The sequence below is a fragment of the Cetorhinus maximus genome, chromosome 1 (genome assembly GCF_964194155.1).
Source record: "Cetorhinus maximus chromosome 1, sCetMax3.hap1.1, whole genome shotgun sequence".
In the NCBI taxonomy this organism is placed as follows: domain Eukaryota; kingdom Metazoa; phylum Chordata; class Chondrichthyes; order Lamniformes; family Cetorhinidae; genus Cetorhinus; species Cetorhinus maximus.
The window spans coordinates 154,640,912-154,662,566 of record NC_135879.1 but is presented as its reverse complement, the minus strand read 5'-3'; the positions used below and the strand labels follow the sequence as shown (position 1 = coordinate 154,662,566).

The 21,655-nt window shown below is 39.1% G+C and overlaps 1 protein-coding gene across 2 annotated transcripts in view; it reads right to left on the bottom strand.

Moving 5' to 3' along the window:
• Positions 1-21,655, bottom strand: part of pcm1 (pericentriolar material 1) — a 163,552-nt gene that overhangs the window by 115,439 nt on the left and 26,458 nt on the right. For both annotated transcript variants that reach the window (XM_078548487.1, XM_078548477.1), the window contains exons 6-12: positions 19,927-20,043; positions 19,490-19,666; positions 13,731-13,908; positions 10,875-10,984; positions 9,877-10,087; positions 8,228-8,426; positions 5,159-5,344 (exon numbers count right to left, since the gene is read on the bottom strand). In XM_078548487.1, the coding sequence (XP_078404613.1) occupies positions 5,159-5,344; positions 8,228-8,426; positions 9,877-10,087; positions 10,875-10,984; positions 13,731-13,908; positions 19,490-19,666; positions 19,927-20,043 (1,178 nt within the window). The remainder of the gene's footprint in view (positions 1-5,158; positions 5,345-8,227; positions 8,427-9,876; positions 10,088-10,874; positions 10,985-13,730; positions 13,909-19,489; positions 19,667-19,926; positions 20,044-21,655) is intronic.

The following is a 21,655-nucleotide window of genomic DNA, read 5'->3' as shown; positions in this document are numbered from 1 at the left end:
TGGCCGCATCCCATGGACAAATAAATAAAAAAGTCTTCATATTTAACTAACAAAAAGCTTGCTGCTGTTAATTTTTTAATTGGGATTCTCACTTTTAGAGGGTAAGGAAAAACACATATTTTACTTACAAACATTACAATCCCAGGCAATAAAAAGGAACACACAAATTCTATCCGTGACACTTATCCAAAGCTATCATAATCTTATACCAAATCTCCTCTGCTGCAGGAGAACAACCCCAGCTTTTCCAACCTAACCTTCTACCTAAAATCCCTCATCCTTAGAACCACTTATATCACTTTTAACATTTAACCATTCTAGTCCATACCATTAAGCATTTCATGGCTTATTTGGTTTCTTCCAACGTGTGTTTTCTTCCCCTCCTTCTTTAAAACGTAGTTAATCTATTATATCTTTAGTTCTGATGAAGAGTTCATATACCTGAAACATTAATTTGGTTATCCTCTCCTCAGATGCCGACTGACCTTAGTGTTTCCAACATTTTTTGTTTTTGTTTCAGATTGCCAACATTTTTGGCACTTTGTATTTTTTCATAATTGTCATCATAGTTTCCAATATCTTGTACTGTCTATACAAGTATTAGAAATTTTAAAATAAAACATAACTACAGGAATGTAAACAGAAATGAAATCTGATTTTAATGATTAGAAAAAAAATCCTCTCCTAGAAGGTACTTTCCAGGATGATCATGAATCGACCAGCAGTTTCAACCAAAATACACTTCCTAACAGCACTGTGGGTATATCTACACCACATGGACTGCAGCAGTTCACCACCGCCTTCTCAAGAACAGGCGCACAAGGAGGAGTAGGCCATTTGGCACCTCAAGCCTGCTCCGCCATTCAAGAAGATCATGGTTGATCTGATAGTAACCTCAAATCTGTATCCCGCCTATCCCTGATAACGTACCACCCCCTTGCTTTCCAAGAATCTATCCACTACAGTATACTGAAAGGCCTGGATAGAGTGGATGTGGGGAAGATGTTTCCATTAGTAGGAGGGACTAGGACCCGAGGGCACAGCCTCAGAGTAAAGGGAAGACCTTTCAGAACAGATGAGGAGAAACTTCTTTAGCCAGAGAGTGGTGAATCTATGGAATTTGTTGCCACAGAAGGCTGTGGAGGTCAGGTCATTGAGTTATTTAAGACCGAGATAGATAGGTTCTTGATTGGTAAGGGGATCAAAGGTTACGGGGAGAAGGCGGGAGAATGGGGTTGAGAAACTTATCAGCCATGATTGAATGGCGGAGCAGACTCGATGGGCCGAATGGCCTAATTTCTGCTCCTATGTCTTATGGTCACTTCTGCCTTAAAAATATTCAAAGGTTGTTTCCGCCACCTTTTGAGGAAGAGAGTTCCAAAGACTCAAGACCCTCGGTGAAATTTTTTCTCTATCTCCATTTTAAATGGGCAACCCCTTATTTTTAAACAGTAACCCTTAGTTCTAGATTCTGCCACATGAGAGAACATCCTTGCCACATCTACCCTGTCAAGACCCCTCAGGATCTTATATGTTTCAATCAAGCCTCTTACTCTTCTAAACTCCAGCGGTTACAAACCTAGCCTGTCCAACCTTTCCTTATAAGATGAGCCACCCATTCCAGGTATTAGTCTGGTAAACCTCTTCTGAACTGCTTCCAACACATTTACATTCTTCCTTAAGTAAGGTGACCAATACTGTACACAGTACTCCAGATATGGTCACATGAGTGCTCTGTATAACTGAAGCATAACCTCCCTACTTTTGCAATCAATTCCCCTCACAATAAGTGATAACATTCTATTAGCTTTCCTAATTACTTGCTGTACCTACATACTAGCCTCTTGCAATTCATGCATTAAGACACAGATCCCTCTGCATCTCAGAGCTCTGCAATCTCCCATTTAGATAATATGCTCCTTTTTTATTCTTCCTGCCAAAATGGACAATTTCACATTTTCCCATATTATACTCCAATTGCCAGATCTTAGCCCACTCACTTAACATATCTATATCTTTTTGTGGCCTCTTTATGTCCTTTTCGCAACGTTCTTTCCTACCTATCTTTGTATCATCAGCAAATTTGGCAACCAGCCCATCCATCCCTTCATCCAAGTCATTTATATAAATTGCAAACAGTTGAGGTTCCAGCACTGATCACTGTGGCACACCACTCATTACATCTTGACAATCCGAAAAAGACCCATTGATGCCTACTCTCTGCTTCCTGGTTAGCCAGCCAATCTTCTATCCATGCCAATATGTTACCCCCTTTGCCATGAGCTTTTATTTTACACAGTAACCTTTGATGTGGTACTTTATCAAATGCCTTCTGGAAATCTAAGCACAGTACATCCACTGGTTACCCTTTATTCACAACACACCTTATTTGCTCAAAGAACTCCAATAAGTTGGTTGAACATGATTTCCCTTTCACAAAATCGTGATGGCTCTTCCTGATTACCTTGAACTTATCCAAGCGCCCTGCTATAATTTATTTAATAAGAGCTTCTAACATTTTTCCTATGACAAGTGTTAAGCTAACTGGCCTGTAGTTTTCCACTTTGTGTCTCCTTCCCTTTTTGAATCATGGGAGTTACATTTGCCATCTTCCAAGCTAATGGGTCCTTCTCCAAATCTATGGAATTTTGGAAAATTAAAACCAATGCATCAATTATCTCAATAGACACTTTTTTTAAGACCCTAGGATGAAGTACATCAGGACCAAGAGACTTGTCAGCCCGCAGCTCTAACAATTTACTCAGTACTACTTCTCTGGTGATTTTCCTGCATTTGTCCCTTCCTTCCATTTCCTAATTTAAAGCTGCTTCTGGGATGTTATCTGTATCCTCTATAGGAAAGACAGATGCAAAATACCTGTGCAATTCATCTTGTTTTCCATTATCAATTCTCCAGACTCACTTTCTATAGGATCAACGCTCACTTTGTTAACTCATTTCTTTTTTAAATATTTATAGATACATAAGAAATAGGAACAGAAGTAGGCCATTCGGCCCCTTGAGCCTGCTATGCCATTCAATAAGATCATGGTTGATCTTCTTGTGTTTTGATTTCCTCATTCCCAGTTCTTACTATGTTTTTATAAATCTGGCTAGCTTTCTCTCATATTCTAATTTTCCCCTCCTTATTAATCTTTTTGTTATCCTTTTCTGTTCCTTATATTCTGTTCAATCTTCTGACTTTCCACCTGTCTGTGCACAATTTTATGCTTTTTCTTGAAGTTTGACAACTATCTTTAACTTTTCTAGTTAACCACGGATGGTGTGTCCATCCCTTGGACTTTTTCTTACTTGTTGGAATGCATCTATTCTGTGTGTTCTGAAATATCCCCTTAAATGTTTGTCAGTGCATCTCTATTGACCTATCCCTTAACCTAATTTGCCAATTCACTTTAGCCAGCTCTGCTTTCATACCTTCATAATTGCCCTTAAGTTTAAAAACATGGTCTCAGACACACTCCTCTCTCCCTCAAACTGAATGTAAAATTCCATCATATTATGGTCGCTACCAAGGGGTGCCTTTACAATGAGATCATTAATTAATCTCATTGCACAATACCAGGTCTAGTATAGCCTGCCCGCTGATTGGCTCCAGAGTATGCCGTTCTAAGAAACTATCCTGAAAACATTCTATGAACTCCTGATCTAGGCTACCTTTGCACATCAGACTTTCTCAGTCTATATGTAGATTAAAATCTCCCATGATTATCGCCATGCCTTTCTGACAAGACATTATGTCTTCCTATACCTTACCATGTGGTTACTATTAGGGAACCTGTACACCATTCCCACAAGTGACTTCTTGCCTTTACCATTTCCCATTTCTACCCAAACCGTTTCCACATCCTGGTTTCCTGAACGTAGGTCATCCCTCTCTATTGTGATAATACCGTCAGAGCCACTCCTCCACCTTTTCCTAGCTTCCTGTCCTTCCTAAATATCCTGTACCCTTCAATATTCAGGTCTCAATCCATGTCCTCCTGCAGCCATGTCTCTGTAATGGCTATCAAATCGTACTTATTTATTTTTATGTGTGCTTTAAGTTCATCTGTTTTGTTTCGAGTGCTTCATGCACTCAGATACAGAGCCTTTAGTTTTATCCTTTTATTCTTTGTATAACCTCTAGTCTCATCTGTTGATTTACTGTTAGATTTGTTCTCTCTATCCCTTCCTGTCACTGTCTGTTGTTTATTTCCCGTAATAATACCTTACTCTTTTGCCTTGTCTCTACTCTTTGATTTACCGCATCTTCCCAAATTTGATCCCTTGGCCCCACTACTTAGTTTAAAACTCTTTCTACTTCCCTAGTTATGAGGCTCGCAAGAACACTGGTCCTAGCATGCTCCAGGTGTAAACCGTCCCAACGGTACAAATTCCACTTTCCCCATACTGGTGCCAGTGCCCCACAAAACGGAACCCATTCCTCCTACACCAGTCTTTGAACCACACATTCATGTCTCTAATCTGATTTGTCCTATGCCAATTCACATGTGGTTCAGGTAATAATCCAGAGATTATGACAAATGCTGACCTAGCCAACAATGCCCACATCCTGCGAAAGAATAAAAAAAGAACTCAAACAGTTGTAATATTTCAAGCAAGCACAAGTGCTGCTGCAGTGTAACTGAATAGAAGATTCATTTTTTAAAAGGAAATTAAATCAATGAAGCTCTACTTCAATGAAAATGGTGCATGTTAAGAAGCCGATAACTAATTATTTGCCTTTGATCAGTGATTGATAAGCTTTCAGATTCTAAAAAACATTCAATTACGAGTCAAACAGACATGGCCTCAAAAGACCATGTCATTAAAAATTAGATATTTTGTTTTGTGTTTATGAAGGTAAGGAGCAATAAAATTGGTAAATTGTACACCGTCATTTCCGGCAACCATTGTCAGGAAATAGTTCCAGGTGAGGTCCAGCACAGCCAGGCACGAAGCAAAGCTTCGACAAAACATACCAGCTTGTCCAAATTAAAAACAACGCAAACATTGTAGTTAAAAAAATAATATTTTCTCATCTGAACTCTACATTTTACTAATAAATCCACACCAACCTAAGTGTCGTCCTCCTTTGTCATTCCCTCAAGATACTTTAGTAAGCAGAAACATTTACCCCAATGCTTATTTTTCCCAACCTGATGTTTCTGACAGTTTCTGGATTCCCTTGATCAGAGTAGTATAAGGACTCTTCCTCAGTCTCATCGTCATCATCCTCTTTTGTATGCTCATTAACAGCATCAGTCATCATATCTGAAGTCTGCTGATAGTAATCAATCAATTCACGCAATTCATTTAGCCTCTTGTGAACTTCCTTGAGTTTCCTAAAAGAAGGTTTATACAGTTCATCATGGCATATGTTTGTAACAGTTTCAGAATAAAAAAAAATATTAAAAGTTCAGCTTGGAATGATAAATTTAAACTAAATCAAATGGAAACAATAATAACACTATCAACAGACCTATTAGCTCAACCTGTTAAAGGCTGTAACCTCACGCTTGAATGGGAACGTGAGCTAAACAAGAGACTGCTATTAAACGCTGACCCTCGTCCAGGCTCATCTACTAGCAATAGTTACGGGATGGGATATTCTAGAGTCCTCTGTTAGCCATGGAATCCTAGCCTCACAACCAGCCCATATCTTCACAGTAGGAGGGGAGAAAATTCGGAGGAAAAAAATGTTTGCATAATTAATTACATATAACTAAAATTTATCATGGTGAGCAATTCAATACTCAATACTGTTGTCTCTGATAAACTTTGAGGTCAGTGTTGCAGCACAGAATAATACAGTTTTACCAGTGCTCACCCTTGAACCTTACCAACATTGTTCTGACTGCCATGTAAATCAATTCAAAAATGCACCTTTAGGATATGCTCTCAACGAATAGACCATAAAATTCAACAATGAAATCCACTCAAGTGAATTGAAATGGAAAATACCAAATCATTTTTAACATTCAAGCAACATTAATTTTGACTGCAATTTTTTGCTTATGGATTTGCTCAGTTCAAATTCTGTAACAGTAAAGTGCATAATTTCTATTATTTGTATAATGCAAAGCTTTAACTTGCTATCACAGTTTGAATTATTGAAGAAATCATACAGTAAGTTAGTGTTAAATTGCTCAATCTGATAAATTTTAGTAGGAACTAACTGAAGATACATATATATTTTTTCCTCCAATTTTCTCCCATCTCCCCTGAAGGCATTGACCCCTTGGAGAAAGTCTCATGGCCACCAGCATTCTCTATTATACCGCTCAAGGAGCTATTATTTTGTGGTGAGTCTGGATGTGTCAGCAGGCCATTCAGCTAAAGAGAACAATTTAGTTTACATGAGTCAAATGATTTCAATGGCAGACAGTCATGCATGTACACATTTCAGGATAGTGATTAGAAGGGGAAACTCTGAATAAATTTTCCCTCACTAAGCCAGAGAAGAAAGGCCAATTGTAGCACCTGTTCCATCATCATAATTAAGATCATTTAAGGTAATTAAGGCAGGGTTTCAAAGTTGGAATCCACTTGTGCTTTTTGGCCCAGCTCCTCTCAGGATAAATTCTAAGGAGTCAAAACATGCAAAGGTTTTCTAACCATAAAAGTCAACTTAGAGATGGCAAAGAATTCTGATAAAAGGTGTCAGCTATGAGTTCCTTCCACGCCTCACTATAAAAACATATTTCTTACATTGCTAGTCACTGCTTTTTACTCTCACTTATTTCCTCACAAATGCCCATAAAGATTGCATTTCACAGCAAGGTTCAAATAATTCAGAAGAGCATTTAATATGTTGGTATAATAATGCAGTACAAGGAATAAGACCAAGTGTTACTAAAAGGGGTTTTCCACTTGCGTTCTAGTCTCAGCTTTAGACAGCAGGAGGCACTGAGCAGAGGCCAAATGGCAACATGTTGGTTTGAGAGAAGGGATAATAAATTTGAGGGCAATCAATCAGTGGTTTGCTATTCATCTACTGCATTTCCAAGTCAAAGTAGACAGTAAACTGAGGAAGATAAGATTTCTTTATCAATTATATGGACAATCAGCATCACAACTTGCAACAAAATGATGCGTTTTGAAAATAATTTTACAGCAAAGATTTAAATCTTTACAACAAAACATTTTTTTAAGGAGTTAAATTCTGTGTCAGAAAAAAATCAAGTCGCTCAAACTATCTGATACTTGCTAAGAGCAGGCTGATTTTTATATCCAAGGAGAAAGGACAACAGACTCTGCATTAGCAATTATCTGTAGCAGCCGTAAAAAAAATTACTAACTGAATTTTGTTTTTCTTAATGTCGGGTTAGGTTAGAAAGAAAAATGATCTAAAGCAGTATCTACGCTATTTGGAAAATCATCAATTGTGTATTATGTCTTCTTGGTTAATTCATTATTCATGCTCATGAAAGTTCACTCACCTCTGCTCCGATATACAGAAAGACCAGGTGGTGCAAAAACTTCAGTATTGAGAACACAGAAGTCCTGCAGTCAATTTATTTATTTTAACTAGGTTTCCCACCCGACAGCTGAGCAAATTGAGATGCTGGCTGTGGGGAAAAATCAGCAGGAGAAAGCTGCAGCCGAGAACAGTTGGTGACAGCCCTCAACAACTGGAAAGCATTGACTGGTTGGTTGGGGTGGGAAATAGGTGAATCAGCAAGGAAGAGGGATGGTGGAGTTCGGAAGGTGCCAGAAGGTGGTGCAGCAACAATCACAGGTGCTTCTTTCAACCAACAGGTAGTGCTATAAAAAGCTGCTTCTACCCGATTAGTTGCTGGGTTTCCAATCCATGAGAAACCCAAAGTTACATTTAAATGCCTACTAAAATACATATTACAAAAACTAACCCACCTGCCCAGAGTGGGTTACTTGGGTGCCCAAAAACATGCCACTGTTAGAACTCAAGCAGATACATTTGCAGCAGGTCAGGTTTTACAAATTTGACAATTCAATCTCACCCCAAATGCAAGAGGATTAAAATCTACCTCCTCACTTATCCTTAGATTTGTTAAAAACAAAATAGGAGGAATAGAGGATAAAATGTGTATGAGAATAATGTTCTAAATTACAAGATTCAACAACTCTCAATGATCAGAAGATACCATGACCACTTCTGTGAATCGTGAGCTTTAACGACACGTAATGGGCGCAGGACTATACTGAAGTATGCATTGATTTTAATTGCATTTGGTTTTGAATCATACTTTAATTTCTTCCTAGGATTAGCATTATCTTCTGCATCATTCTCATGCTGTGAGGGTATGGAATCCAAAACACATGCTGAGGAGGCCAAGCTGCTGGGTTCCCTGTTGATTGCAGCACCGGCTTCTGTTGGTGCAGAAATAGAACTTCTTTGATCACTCTTGTGAGATGAGCAAGACACACCAGGAGCACTGGAGGAAACTAGAAAACAAGACCAAAATTTAGGCTCTTCACTACCTTATTCAGCAGGTCTGACTGTACATTAACCTACTATCTTTATCATAAAGATGCAATGATATAATCCCACTAACCAAAACATCAGTGGATTAAATATTGAGCTCTTTGGCACTATCGAGGAGAAATAAGCATTTCTCACTTGCTAAACCAAGAGTTAAAAGTTTGACATTGATATAATAACTAGGCAATTGGAGCAACAAGCTTGGAAATAATTGTGAGGCTATTGGAGATATTTGAAGGCTTTTTGCACATGGGTAGGGCTAATTGGATAGTCCTTTCGAAAAGCCGGCAAAGGTACAATGCTTAACTTCTCTGTTATATCATTCTATGATTCTATGAGTGTTAAAGGAGGACAAGGAGGTGCAGAGTTGCAGAGGTTTGGGGAGAGAATACTCCTTGGCGTCTACTGGCTGGAGACAGTCACCAAGAGCTGAGTGAAGAGAAGGGCTGTAGTTTAAAAAAAAAATCAAACAAGCAGAGAACGGGGCAGGATGGGGTTCAAGAAGCTGGAAATAGGGAGGATTTGGGGAGCTTGGGAACAAGGGACCGAATGAGTGAAGTGAGCACACTGGTGACAGGAGAATGGGACTTTGTGTCTGATGTGACGTATGCAGCAGTTTCAATTACATAATTAATCACCATAGTACAGACAGCCAATGTGATTGTCTGTAGCTGGAGTGAATTAATCATAGAATGGTTATAGCACAGAAGGAAGACCGTGCAGTCCACGCCAATTCTCTCCTGAACAATTTAACTAATCCTACTATCCCACCCTTTTCCTGTAGCCCTGCAATATCTTTCCCTTTTGGGTGCTTAAACCAATTCTCTTTGGAAAGTCGTGGCTGAATCTGCCTCTACTACACTCTCAAGCAGTGCATTCCAAATACTAACCACTTGCTGCGTAAAAACTTTTCCTCATGCTGCCTGTGCTTCTTTTGCCAATCACCTTAAATCTGCATCCTCCAATTCTTGGCAATGGGATAGTTTCCTTCTATCTACTCTGATTGGAACCCTCATGATTCTGAACACCTATCAAATCTCCTTTCAACCTTCCCTAAGAAGGACCCTTCTCCAATCTATCCCCATAACTGAAGATACTCATCCTGGAACTATTCTTCTAAATCTTTTCGGCACCCTCTCTACAGCCTTAATATCCTGCCCAAAGTGTGGTGCTCAGAATTGGACATAAATCTCCAGCTAAGGCTAAACCAATGTTTAACAAAGGCTCACCATAACTTCCTTGCTTTTGTACTCTATGCCTCTATATTTATAAAGCCCAGGATCCGGTATGCCAATCCCATATTTATACATAGAACAACTCTGGACAAAACCATTTTTGATGCCATTTCAATATCATAATTTGTCAAACTTGTATTTGTTATCACACTACCCAAATGGTAATCTTGGCACTTACTGGAACTGTTGTTAACATGCTGGTCTCTCAGTGTATGCAACTCATCAAGTAGTTTATCCATTCTCTCCTTCTTGCCTTGCAAAACTTTCAGCTTATTAACCAGCTGGACTTTTTGTTCTGATAAGTGTTCTGAAGTTGACGAACCTCTACTCCTGGAAACCTCTTGTGTCAGTGACAGACTTTCTGCTCGTCTCCTGTTGTCAGGGACTGACTGCAGTTGCAAAAGTACACATATTGACCAGAACATGAACAACAGATTCATGATTTCACCAGAAACAACTGTACATGTTAGCGAAAATTTTGGAAAGTTTATTCAAATGGACATGATATTCAGCTTAAAATGAAATTTCACAGATTCCCTCATCTTTTAGAATACTCAATGTAAAGATCTCTCGGTTTGGTTCTGAAATACACTCATTACAAAGGAGCACTATCATGGTTCCCTGAAGTGGTAGGATGAGGGTTTACTTGTAGCCCCAGTACTGCTAAGTTCCCAATCTCAGTCAATGCTAGATGAGGAGAAAGGAATGAATGAAAGGGGGAGTGCGAGGGTAGAGGCACGCATTTGAGGGGGGGAGGGGGGTGGAAACGACAACGAGATAGCCTTGAGGGGAGGGAGGAATGGAGTAAAAATGGCATATTATCACTCCCCAACACTATCCGCATTCCTGTTCTCTCCTTCTTTCACCTCCTTGGCGTCACCATCCCTTCCACCGCTCTTTCCATCCTCGCCTTCCCACTAATCCCCTTCCTTTCTTGTCTCTCCCTCTTCCTCGGTTCAGCTTCTGTAGCCTGTTTTGCCCCTCTGCTGCTCATTTGCCAGCTCCTCATTCCTCCCCCCCACACCCATCTTCCAGCTTCCTTCCCTCGCCGCCTCTGCCAAGCCCCTCCTCTCCCATTCCCTTCAATTAAGTGAAGAATACAGAAAAAAGCAGAGTACAACTGTAAAAAATGTCTTGCTCTTTTGGCAATGACAATTCATCAGTGAAATCCCATACCTGGGAGTTCTGGAGCTGGTTGTGGAATCGCTGGATCAAATCATTTAGTTCTTCATTGAGTTCAGATGTTATGCTTAGTCCCGAAACACTACCAGTTGTCTCAGTTACAACTATTGATGACAAGAAAAAACTGTTAGCAATTTTTTGCAACCAATGTAGTCAGTATATTTAAGGGTTTTGTAACAAAGTTTATACCACAGTACAACCTTGTTCTAATTTAAATGGATTTTCAGTGTAATACACTAACTGCTATACAAAATAAAGTTCAGTGAACAACCTGTGCTTTTCACAGAATCGTTACAGCACAGGAGGTCATCATTTGGCCCATCATATCTGCACCAGCTGTTCAAATGAATATTTCATCTACTGCCATTCCCCTGCCTTCTTCCTGTAACCCTGCAGATTGATTATTTGAAAAGTAACATCTAATTTCCTCTTGAATGCCTTGAATGAACCTGCTTCCACCACACTCTCAGGCAGCGCATTCTGGAGCCTAACCACTTGCTGTGAAATTTTTTTTCTCATTATCGCTTTTGCCAATTACTTTAAATCTGTGTACTCTCACTCTTGATCCTTTCACAAGTGGGAACAGTTTCTCCCTATTTACTCTATCCAGACCTACTTTTATTCAAGCTTTTGATTCAGGCCTGTGAAAAGGGTGAATTGGCAAGATATTTCGCTTTATTTGAATAAAAGTGAAAACTGAATGGCTGAAGACACAGGCTTAGAATTCAGGGTTAAAAATGTAGTGGTATAGTTGAGTACTAAGGTCTGAGATTGTCTCAATTTTATAAAGACAGAAGTCTACCATTTAACAAGTATTGGATTATTCTTCTCCTCAAGTGGAGCTGTGAGTGTATGGCCCTATAAGGCAACAGACCTAACTATTGTAAAAAAGACATATCCTGAGGTCATCTGAAGCTGCAGAAGTGCTGCCTCAAGTTGCAAAATCTCATGTTTTTGTATGAAGTATTAGACTGACCAATGCATTGGGAATTTCAAATGAAACTCTGCTAGCTCCTTTTTGAAAGAAATTCTTTGGAAGTATTTCTTTTTCAATCATTATCCTCAGGAGCAAACTATCAAAACATGCAGTGGATACAGCTTATTGCAATCCTTTTGAAGTAAACTTAACAAGTTTCTGGATGAGCAGGGCAATTTAGCTGGAGGGCAAGTTGCTATATTTATCAGGAGCCATAGACTCTTGTGCGTGCCCACCCACCACCCTCCCCACCATCAAATTTCACTCAACTGTGTTAGAGAGTCATTTTCTTCTCTTTTACTTTCCCAGGAGATTGTGGGGTTGGGGTGGCATCAATGAAAGATTGGGGAAACCTCAATGGATCTTAGTGATTTTCCTCTCCTTTTTGTGCCTCTGTGTGGGACATTAAGTCATTCACAACTATACAATTTAAGAGGACCCAGCGGTGTACCAATATTAAGGTCTCTGTCCTGTACTTATAAAACAGTTATATCAGAAATCTCATGTTTCTAGGTGTTAATGCAATGTGAAGTTGCAGGCAAATTGTTTTATATGTTAAGCAGGTGTCAGAGACAATCAAAGCACAATACAAATGACAAGAAACCTACCTTTCCCATATTTTAATCAGAATGGCAAAATGAATTCCTAACAAATTACCTAACTCTTTTTCGTTGATGCGTTACATTCTGCCCTGGACTAAGTATTGTTATAAAATGTGAGGGGTCAACTCTATCCTGTAACAGCATAAGAAATAGGAGAGGTAAGCTATTCAGCCTTGCAAACCTCATCTGCCATTCAATAAGACCTCAACACCACCTTCTCACATTATCCCCATATCTCTCAATTCCAAATACCCAAAAATCTACTAGCCTCTGTCTTGAATACATCAATAACTAAGCATCCACAGCTCTTTGGGGTAGAGAATTCCAAAGATTCATTACCCTTTGAGTGAAGAAGTTTCTCCTCATCTCAGTCCTAAATGATCAACCCCCTGTTTTGAGATTGTGATACCTAATTCTGGACTCCCCAGCCAGGGAAATATCTTTCCAGCATCCATCCTGTCAATCCCCTTAAAAATATTATGCTTCAGTTAGATCATTTGTTCTTCTAAATTCTAGAACATAAAGGCTGAGCCGACTCAAACTGCAGCACCTTCCCCCACTGCTACACCCCCAAATCTCAGGAATTCATCAAATAAACTTGTGTTGCATTCCCGTTTCATTAATTTCCAGTTCCCTTGTTACAATCAATTCTTCGCCATCATTGCACTGAGACAGAACGCTGAGGGGTAAAGGTGACTCAGTTAAAAATTATGATATTGAAAAAGAAAGGTCTGGTTAACTCAGTTACCACAATCTATTGGATTTAATTATAAGTAACAGAATCACAAAATCTGATGAACAAAACAGCAGTTAAATATCCTGATATCTTAAGTAAAAGAAACCTGGATTTTACTTGCTCCATCATAAAACTAGTGCACAAAAATATGACTAAATGCTATGTGGTATATAATATTCTGAATGAAATATGGAATGAAACCAAGAAGTCCCCTTTCCCTTCTCAAGACAAGTTCAAATTATGTCCCCTTTAAGGAATGGTATGTTTCTTTACATACCAGGGAACCACCAGAATGGAATAAATTATGGAGTGCATCCAGCAAAACTCAACATATTAATGCAGAATTCAATACATCTGACAGTTAGGAAGCATCTCTATCGGGAAAAAGCAAAGGCTGAAATCATTGATCCACACTCTTTTCTCCTCTAAAATTGTCTTTCTCTTTTACTCTAACATGCTCACAAACATGTCAAATAGAACTTTTCACTACAGAATGAGTATGCATCCTATTGTATAATAATATTTACGTGGTGTACCAGATTCATCCATTCCCACTATAGTCTGCTCTGCTTTGTGCTGTAGTGCCAGAAGTGCTGCCTGTCTTCCCTGTAGTGTCCTCAACTGTTCTTGTTGCTCTAACATTCTTTTCAAAAGTTCATGCTGCTTTTTCAAATTTTCCAATTCTTCTTTCGCATTCCGATGCTGATCATCTTCCTGAAAATAACATGAAAATGTACAATGACATTAATAAGGTAAGTTAAGCTATAAGACACCCAAAACATTCATTAGCCAATGATCCATTTTATCTGACATCATGCAGGTCACACTTACAAATTTGAAGTCAGATTAAACTACTACCAAACACAGCAGCATATTTGAATGCATCTCTGTGCAGATTCTTCTTACAATATATATGAGGAGCAGGGGTGAAGAGGAGGATAAAACACACCCAAACATCAACCTAGGAAGGGGCAGGTGGCAGATATGCTGCCTCATCACACTTATCCATTTAAAAAGAGACATGATATAAACTAATTTTTCTCATTCGTTCACGGAATGTGGGCATCACTTACTAGGGCAGCATTTATTGCCCATCCCTAATTGCCCTGGAGGTGGTGGTGCTGAGCTATCTTCCTGAACTGCTGTCGTCCCTTACATGATCTTTTTCTTCAACTGGAAGCATCCTGTATCTATGTTATTTATAGCCCAAGATATCAGCAGGAAAAATTGAGGGACCACAGCTCCAAATTTGCTTACTCTTCCTAGCACATGCCACCTGGGCTGACATTCCGTTGAAATGAAAAAAACTTATCACCATTTAAAAATTAATAATATAACTTAAAATCCATTCCCAAAGAAAGACCACGATTTAGATACATTAAGGATGCTTTCAATTCAAGGATAAGATGACCAACCAGACTTGTCAGCAAAATTAAAACACATGTTACTCCGCTATTTAAAGGAGATAGCGAAATATCGACCAGTTTGCCGAATATCTGTTGTCAAAAAAATTGCTCAAGTAGGCTGACTGAACACCTTGAAAATTTTCAGCTGATCAGAGACAGCCAAAATGGATTTGTAAAGGATAGGTCATGCCTGATGACCCTCATTCAATTGATCAAAGTTTAAGATATTAAAGAGAACAAATAGGATAGATGAGGAGAAACTGGTACTGTTAGTTGGAGAGTCCAGGATTGGGGCAGGCACTGTCAAAAAATTAGAGTTAGAGTTGTCAGGAGAGAAATTAGCATTCACTTCTCCACACAAAGTGTAGCAGAAGTTTGACACTGTTCCTCAAATGGCAATCAATGCCTATCAATTTTCAATTTTAAAACTGAGGTTGATAAGTTTTAGGAAGGTTGAGAAGAGGCAATATGTAACTAAAAGATACAATTTTAAATGAGGTGCAGAAAGAGAGACACCAGAGGTGTACACATTTATAAATCTTTTAAAATGCTAAAACAAAAAGGAGATCCTTGGCTTTATTAATTGAAATATAGAGCATAAAAACAAGGAAGTTATGCCAAATCTTTAAGAAACACTAGTTAGGCTCCCAATAGGAGTATTGTATTCAAATTTAGGCACCACACTTCAGGATTGCAAGGCCTTACAGGGGGCACAGAAGAGATCTAGAATTCTAAATCACATACAGGAGCAGAGTAGTTCTATTACTGGGCTAGGGACCAGAGTTTAAATCCCATGACAGCTGGGAAATATAAATAAATCTGGAATAAAAGGCAATCAATTGTGTTCATGAAGTTACAGAATTGTCATTTGGTTCACTAATGACCTTTAAGAAAAACATTCCATTTGCACCTATTCTGAACTATACATGACTCCAGGCACATAGCAATGTTGGGTGACACTTAACTTCCCTCTGAAGTGGCCACTGTTATATCAAACATTTTCCAAAACTTAATGAATAAAAGTTGACAGGTGACTGTGCAATGACCTATGCACCGAACCAAATAAAAGCACACCCTGCCTAGTCAACTTTGCAAAGTCCTCCACATGAACATCTGGGGGCTTTTGCCCAAACAGTGGGCTGTCCCACAGACAAGCTACATCATATTCAGAGTCATTCCTTTCAGTCAACAACATCCCAAACTCTGATACCACCATTCCCATGGCACTTACTTACCAACAACTTGCTCATGGTTGCCCTGTCCCATCAGCAAAACAGACATGCCCGAGGGGGCAGCAGCCAGTGATATACATTCAGGAGGGAGTCGGGACACGCAGAAGCTGTTTCCCTGACCTTTTTTATTTATATTGTAAATACTTTACTTTGTTCTGCCAGATAATTGTATTTTGATAAAGCACAATTTACTTCACTGAACTAGTACTTCCAGCTACCCACTTTCCTCTGTCTGCAGCCATACTCAGGAATGTCCTGCCCGCCTGGCTACCTCATGCTCCAAGCCATGAGAGATCTTGGAACTGCCCCTACGCTTCATGCCACGTTTGATCCCTCCCTCACCCAGTAGCTCATGTTCCAGCACCACATCCAACAAAGCAAACATCAACATATTGCACTGGTGCACACGCATCTCCTTCTGTCAGAACTGATTGTGTGTTCCCATTCTATTGTTGCGTTCCTAAGCATACTACATGTCAAATACACCTTGCAGATGCGGAGGTCGGAAACAAAATTAAAATGACGGAATTCAATTATCCTAATATCAGAATTCCATCAATTGGCAGTAATTTCTCATCTCTTCTACATCTCTTTGTAGCCTTTGTGTCCTCCTCACTGCTCTGCTGATAACTGCAACATTGACTCATGAAACATTTAATACTCCCTTGTTGAAGAACAACTGCTACAAAACCTTTATGGGGTTATGAAACTTGCCACTGTGCTCCCCATTTTGATATTCTGTAATACACTGGAATTGAGAGAAATGAACTAAAAAAAATGCAGAAAAAACATTTTCTCTCCGAGAATGCCAGGCTGGCCTGTCGGTTCTCAAACAGTATGTGGACAGCTTTATCATGTAAAGAATACAAGAAATAGCGGCAAGAGTAGGTAACAAGGCCCTATCGAACCTGTGCTGCCATTCGATAAGATTATGGTTTATTAACAGCAATTCCGCTTTACTATCCTATCCCCATATCACCTGATCCGCCTCATGCCCAAAAATCAACTGCTGTTTTGAATGTACTCAAAGACTGAGTATCCACAGGCCTCTGAGATAGAGAATTCCAAAGATTTGCAACCCTTTGTGTGAAAAAATTCTTCTAATCTCAGTTTTAAATGACTGGCCCCTTATCCTGAATCCAGCAAGGGCTTGGGGACGGGGGGGTTGGGGAGGAGGGGTAGAAACAGCCTCTCAGCTTCTGGAGTTATGCAGACAATCACATATCTTGAAAGGTAAAACTTATCCTGTTAATTTTAGCAAAAAATTTTTTTCCAAGTACAAAGCAGGATTAGCAGCATGCACAATTTCACCCCTAGGTTTTAAAACATAAGACACCTCCACATGAAGCATTGATTAAAGTTTCAAGTCACAGACAACTGTTGTACAGTCTATATCTATTTAGCTTAGGTCTGAGATTCACAGAGTAACAGAAGGGCAACATGGGATAAGGGTTTAAACTAAGTACTTCATTTGATAATCAAATGAGCTACTGAGATGCTATCCATTAACACAAATGTACTTAAGATCTTTAGGGATGGAATCAAGTATTTATCACCTGGGTCTGTTAACAGATCATTTGGATTCCAAATAAAATTGGAGCTATGTCCAGAAACCTTGCAGGTGGAATCCTAATATCAAGAAATCATTTATTAGATTATTGATTTTTTTGTGAGATGGCGGGAAGCAGCCCTGCAGTGACACACTAAACAACGAGGAACCAACGTGTTGATCTGGGCACAATTCCCAGGGCAGTCTGAAAAAAAAATACATGCAAATGTCACAAATCTGAGCAGCTCAGCAAGCAACTTTGTGAAACTGCTTTTTTGCAATAATTTCATGCTTAAAGTCATAGTTATTTATGGCACAGGAGGCCATTCAGCCCATCAAGCCAACGCCAACTCTGCACAGAGCACTCTAATCAGTCCCACTGCCCCTCTCGATCCCCATAGCCCTACATGTTTATTTCCTTCACAAGCTCATCCAATTTCCTTTTGAAATCATTGATTATTTCTGCTTCCATCACCCCATCTTCTCGAAGATTCAATTTCGAGATTCAAAGGGGAAAAACCAAAATCATACTGCTTTGAACAAACAGAAATTAATACATTATTTAATTTCCAGTTTAGTGATGTTAAGAGTCAGACCAAAAACAACAAACAGCCCTTTGTTCTACATCAACACATTTCACAATGGACTCAAGTATGTTTTGAAACCCAATAATATAACAAACAGGAGCATGATCACCCCCACCACCCAACCTGTTCTTCAGATTACAAATTTGATAACAGATTATATTTAGCCCAATACCTAATTGCATATTGAAGGACATTGTTTCACTCAACACTGAATGAATTTGAACATCAAACATTCCAGCAGAACAAAGGTCTTCCAAATCCCAGGCTTCTGTTAAATTTTGAGATCATACAGTACAGTGTCAAAGTTAATTTAATATTTCAGTATGGTCCTCGGTCTTTTTAACCTCATCTTTATCATCATTCCATTTTTCCTCCATTTTGTAACAAGCCTATTTGATTTCAAAGATATAGCAATCTGTGGGGCCTTTTTCCGATTGAAAAAAAGCTTCAACATACTTCTACTTGCCCATTTTCAATGTTGGAGGTGGTATTGACACTAAAAACGGGTCTTCAACCGGTTGAAGATTCTAACAGTGCATGTTTTGGGTAGCCGAGGCCTAGAAGTGCAAAGAGTGACACAGGCAACTTCCGGTTTTTCAAAAAAGGATTAAAACAGTATCAAGGTTTCAAATTGCCTTCATGGACCCATCTAAATTATGCCTAGAATAAATAACAAAGGCCACCACCCAAGAGTGAGATTTATAATTTGCATCAAACCTATGCACAATTCTTCAGACACTAGAGTTTCAAGCATGGCAAACTTTCAATGTACTGTTCTTCCCACTCCATAGTACATAATAAAAAATTCCAACTGACAGTATAAATTAAATCTCCTACATGTGAAGACATTGTTTCACTTCACCCTTTCTACTTCACTGCCACCGAATAGCTCCACAGGAAACCGCACATCTGACGATATAGGTTACAGCTGAATACGCTTTGCAAAAATTAATGCCAACTTTTACACGAAGCATATTCACATACTCCTTGACTGATGTGAATGGGCCAGCTGCCTGAAAAGGTAAACTGCACATTGAAACTAACATCCTATCAGGCACAAATCTTAATGCAAAACTTTGTTTGGGTGAGGGAGCACGCGAGAGGGTGAAAAAAAGACTTTAAGTTGGTAAGAACTCATGTATAATCTTCCCTTTCAATAAAAAATATACAATTTGTCACTGGTCGTGTGGTTAAACCTGGAAAGTTTGACAAAAAGTTTTAATCGGCATTTTTCTCAGTTCCAAACAGGAAATCAAAATGAAGGTTGCATGGTCATTTTCATATGTACCATGCAACCTTTGATCAAGGCTGTTTTAAATGCTTTTTCCACCCCATAAAATTTTAATTCTAATTAATTCAGATATAATTGTAACATGCATTTTAACAATTGCCAAGACTCAAAATAACTTCAATAATGGGATCAGTTTAAAATGAAAAAGGGTGAGAAGAACAAAAGTTGGTTATGAGACTTGAAATAGTTAATAGATTACAAGTTTCAAGGACTATGCAATGAAATGGTACCTTGGAGGAAATTCCATGCTCCTTGCCATTAATCCCACTATGCCAGACTCTCCTGTCATTCAGACCAAGCCTGTCAGTTTCCCCTTTTGGAGTTGAAGTAACTGAAGAGCCCTGTGCTTGGGAGGCTGCATTTCCTAGCTTGTCCTCAATGCGGGGCCGAACACTACGAGATGCCTCCTTTATTAAACAGTTTGGTTAAGACATTTATGATTAAAATGCTAATGAAACCCAAGACAAACAGCTTTTTAAAAAAATCTGCTCTAACTTTAATACACTTCCTTTAACAAAAGCAACGTGTGAGGATAACATTCAGTACAATCTAAGTCTCCAAACTTTTCAGTCCACAGTAGACTGCGAATCTCTTACAAAGTCCATATTATAAAACCAATTGTGTACACAACTTAGCACTTATACATCTTAAGCTACTTCCATCTTACCGTTGCATCTGATGCCTCAGACTGAACATCTAGGTTTAGAGATGTGCTATCAGCTACAGAACCAGATCCTACAGCAGAGTCTGTTGTGCCAATTTCATCCTCCTCATTCTCTCTAGCCTGAAACAAATTTTTTTAGAAAAAAAAATCAAGTGAGCAGAACATTATAAACAATTTATTTATGTATTTAACATGCGCTAGAAAATTTAATCACTGGTTAACAGAGAAAAAATCACAATACCTCCTGCAGAGCCATTGGGATTACAACATAGAATGCAACTTTCGGTCATCTTGTCTGCGTTAGCTCTTTGTCACAATAATCCAAAATTAATACCACTGCCCCACTCTCTCAAACATCGACAACAATGTGTTCAACATAAATAGAGCACTTCCATTTAGATAATGCTACATTGGGGTCCCACAAGGAAACATAATATTTTCAGCCATCATAAACAATGCCTGTATTGATATCGCCACATCTATTCATTGTTACAAACATGTGGATGACCTGCCCTTCTTGGAGTATCGCAATCAAGGCGACATACCTCACATGCATGGCGTAATCACTTCATTGAGTGAATGGACAATAGCAAATCACATGAGAATGAACCCCTAAAAGTATAGATCTATGAAATTGCGCAACACTTCTTGATCTCCCTCTCATAACTTAGATGATGCTGAGATTATGCAACAAGCATGCATTAAAACTATAAGGAATCTACATTCAAAATGATCTTAAGTGAGATTACCAAATCCATGAAATGCTCAAGAGCAAACAAAAGACTTCACGTGCTACGTCTTCTCAAGCATCACAATGTATCTCAAACTGACCTATTCACTGTGTTTAACATTTATGCAAGACCCATTGTTGAACATATGAACTAGAAGCAAGAGTAGGCCACTCAGCCCCTTGAGCTTGCTCCACCAGTCAACAAGATCATGGCTGATCTGAATAATAGAATGTTATCAGTTATTGCAAGGGGAATTGAATACAAGAGTAGGGAGGTAATGCTTCAGTTATACAAGGCACTGGTGAGACCACATCTGGAGTACTGTGTACAGTATTGGTCTCCTTATTTAAGGAAAGATATAAATGCATTAGCAGTTCAGAGAAAATGTACTAGATTAATACCTGGTACAGGCAGGTTACCTTATGAGGAAAGGCTGGACAGGCTAGGATTGTATCCGCTGGAATTTAGAAGAGAAAGAGGCGACTTGATTGAAACATACAAGATCGTGAGGGAACTTGACAGAGTGAATGTGGAAAGGATATTTCCTCTTGTGAGAGAATCTAGAACTCGGGGTCATGGTTGTCGCTCATTTAGGACAGAGAAGAAGAAATTTTTTTCTCTCAGAGGATTATGAGACTTGGGAATTCTCTTCCTCAAAAGGTGGTTGAGGCAGAGTCCTTGAATATCTTTAAGGCAGAGGTAGATAGATTCTTGATAAGCAAGGGGGTGACAGGTTATTGGGGGTAGGTGGGAATATGGGGTTAAGGTTGCAATCAGATCAGCCATGATCTTATTGAATGGCACAGCAGGCTCGAGAGGCAAAGTGATCTACTCCTGCTCCTAATTTGTATGTTCGTATGAACAAGCAGCGCCTGTTTGGAATGCTGGACTTGCCAAACAGCATGCCAACAAGCTCAAAAAGCATTCAGAAACAAGCACTGAAACTGATCCTAGATAAAACGTATCTAGACAAACAAACAACTGAATATGTGTTTCCTTGC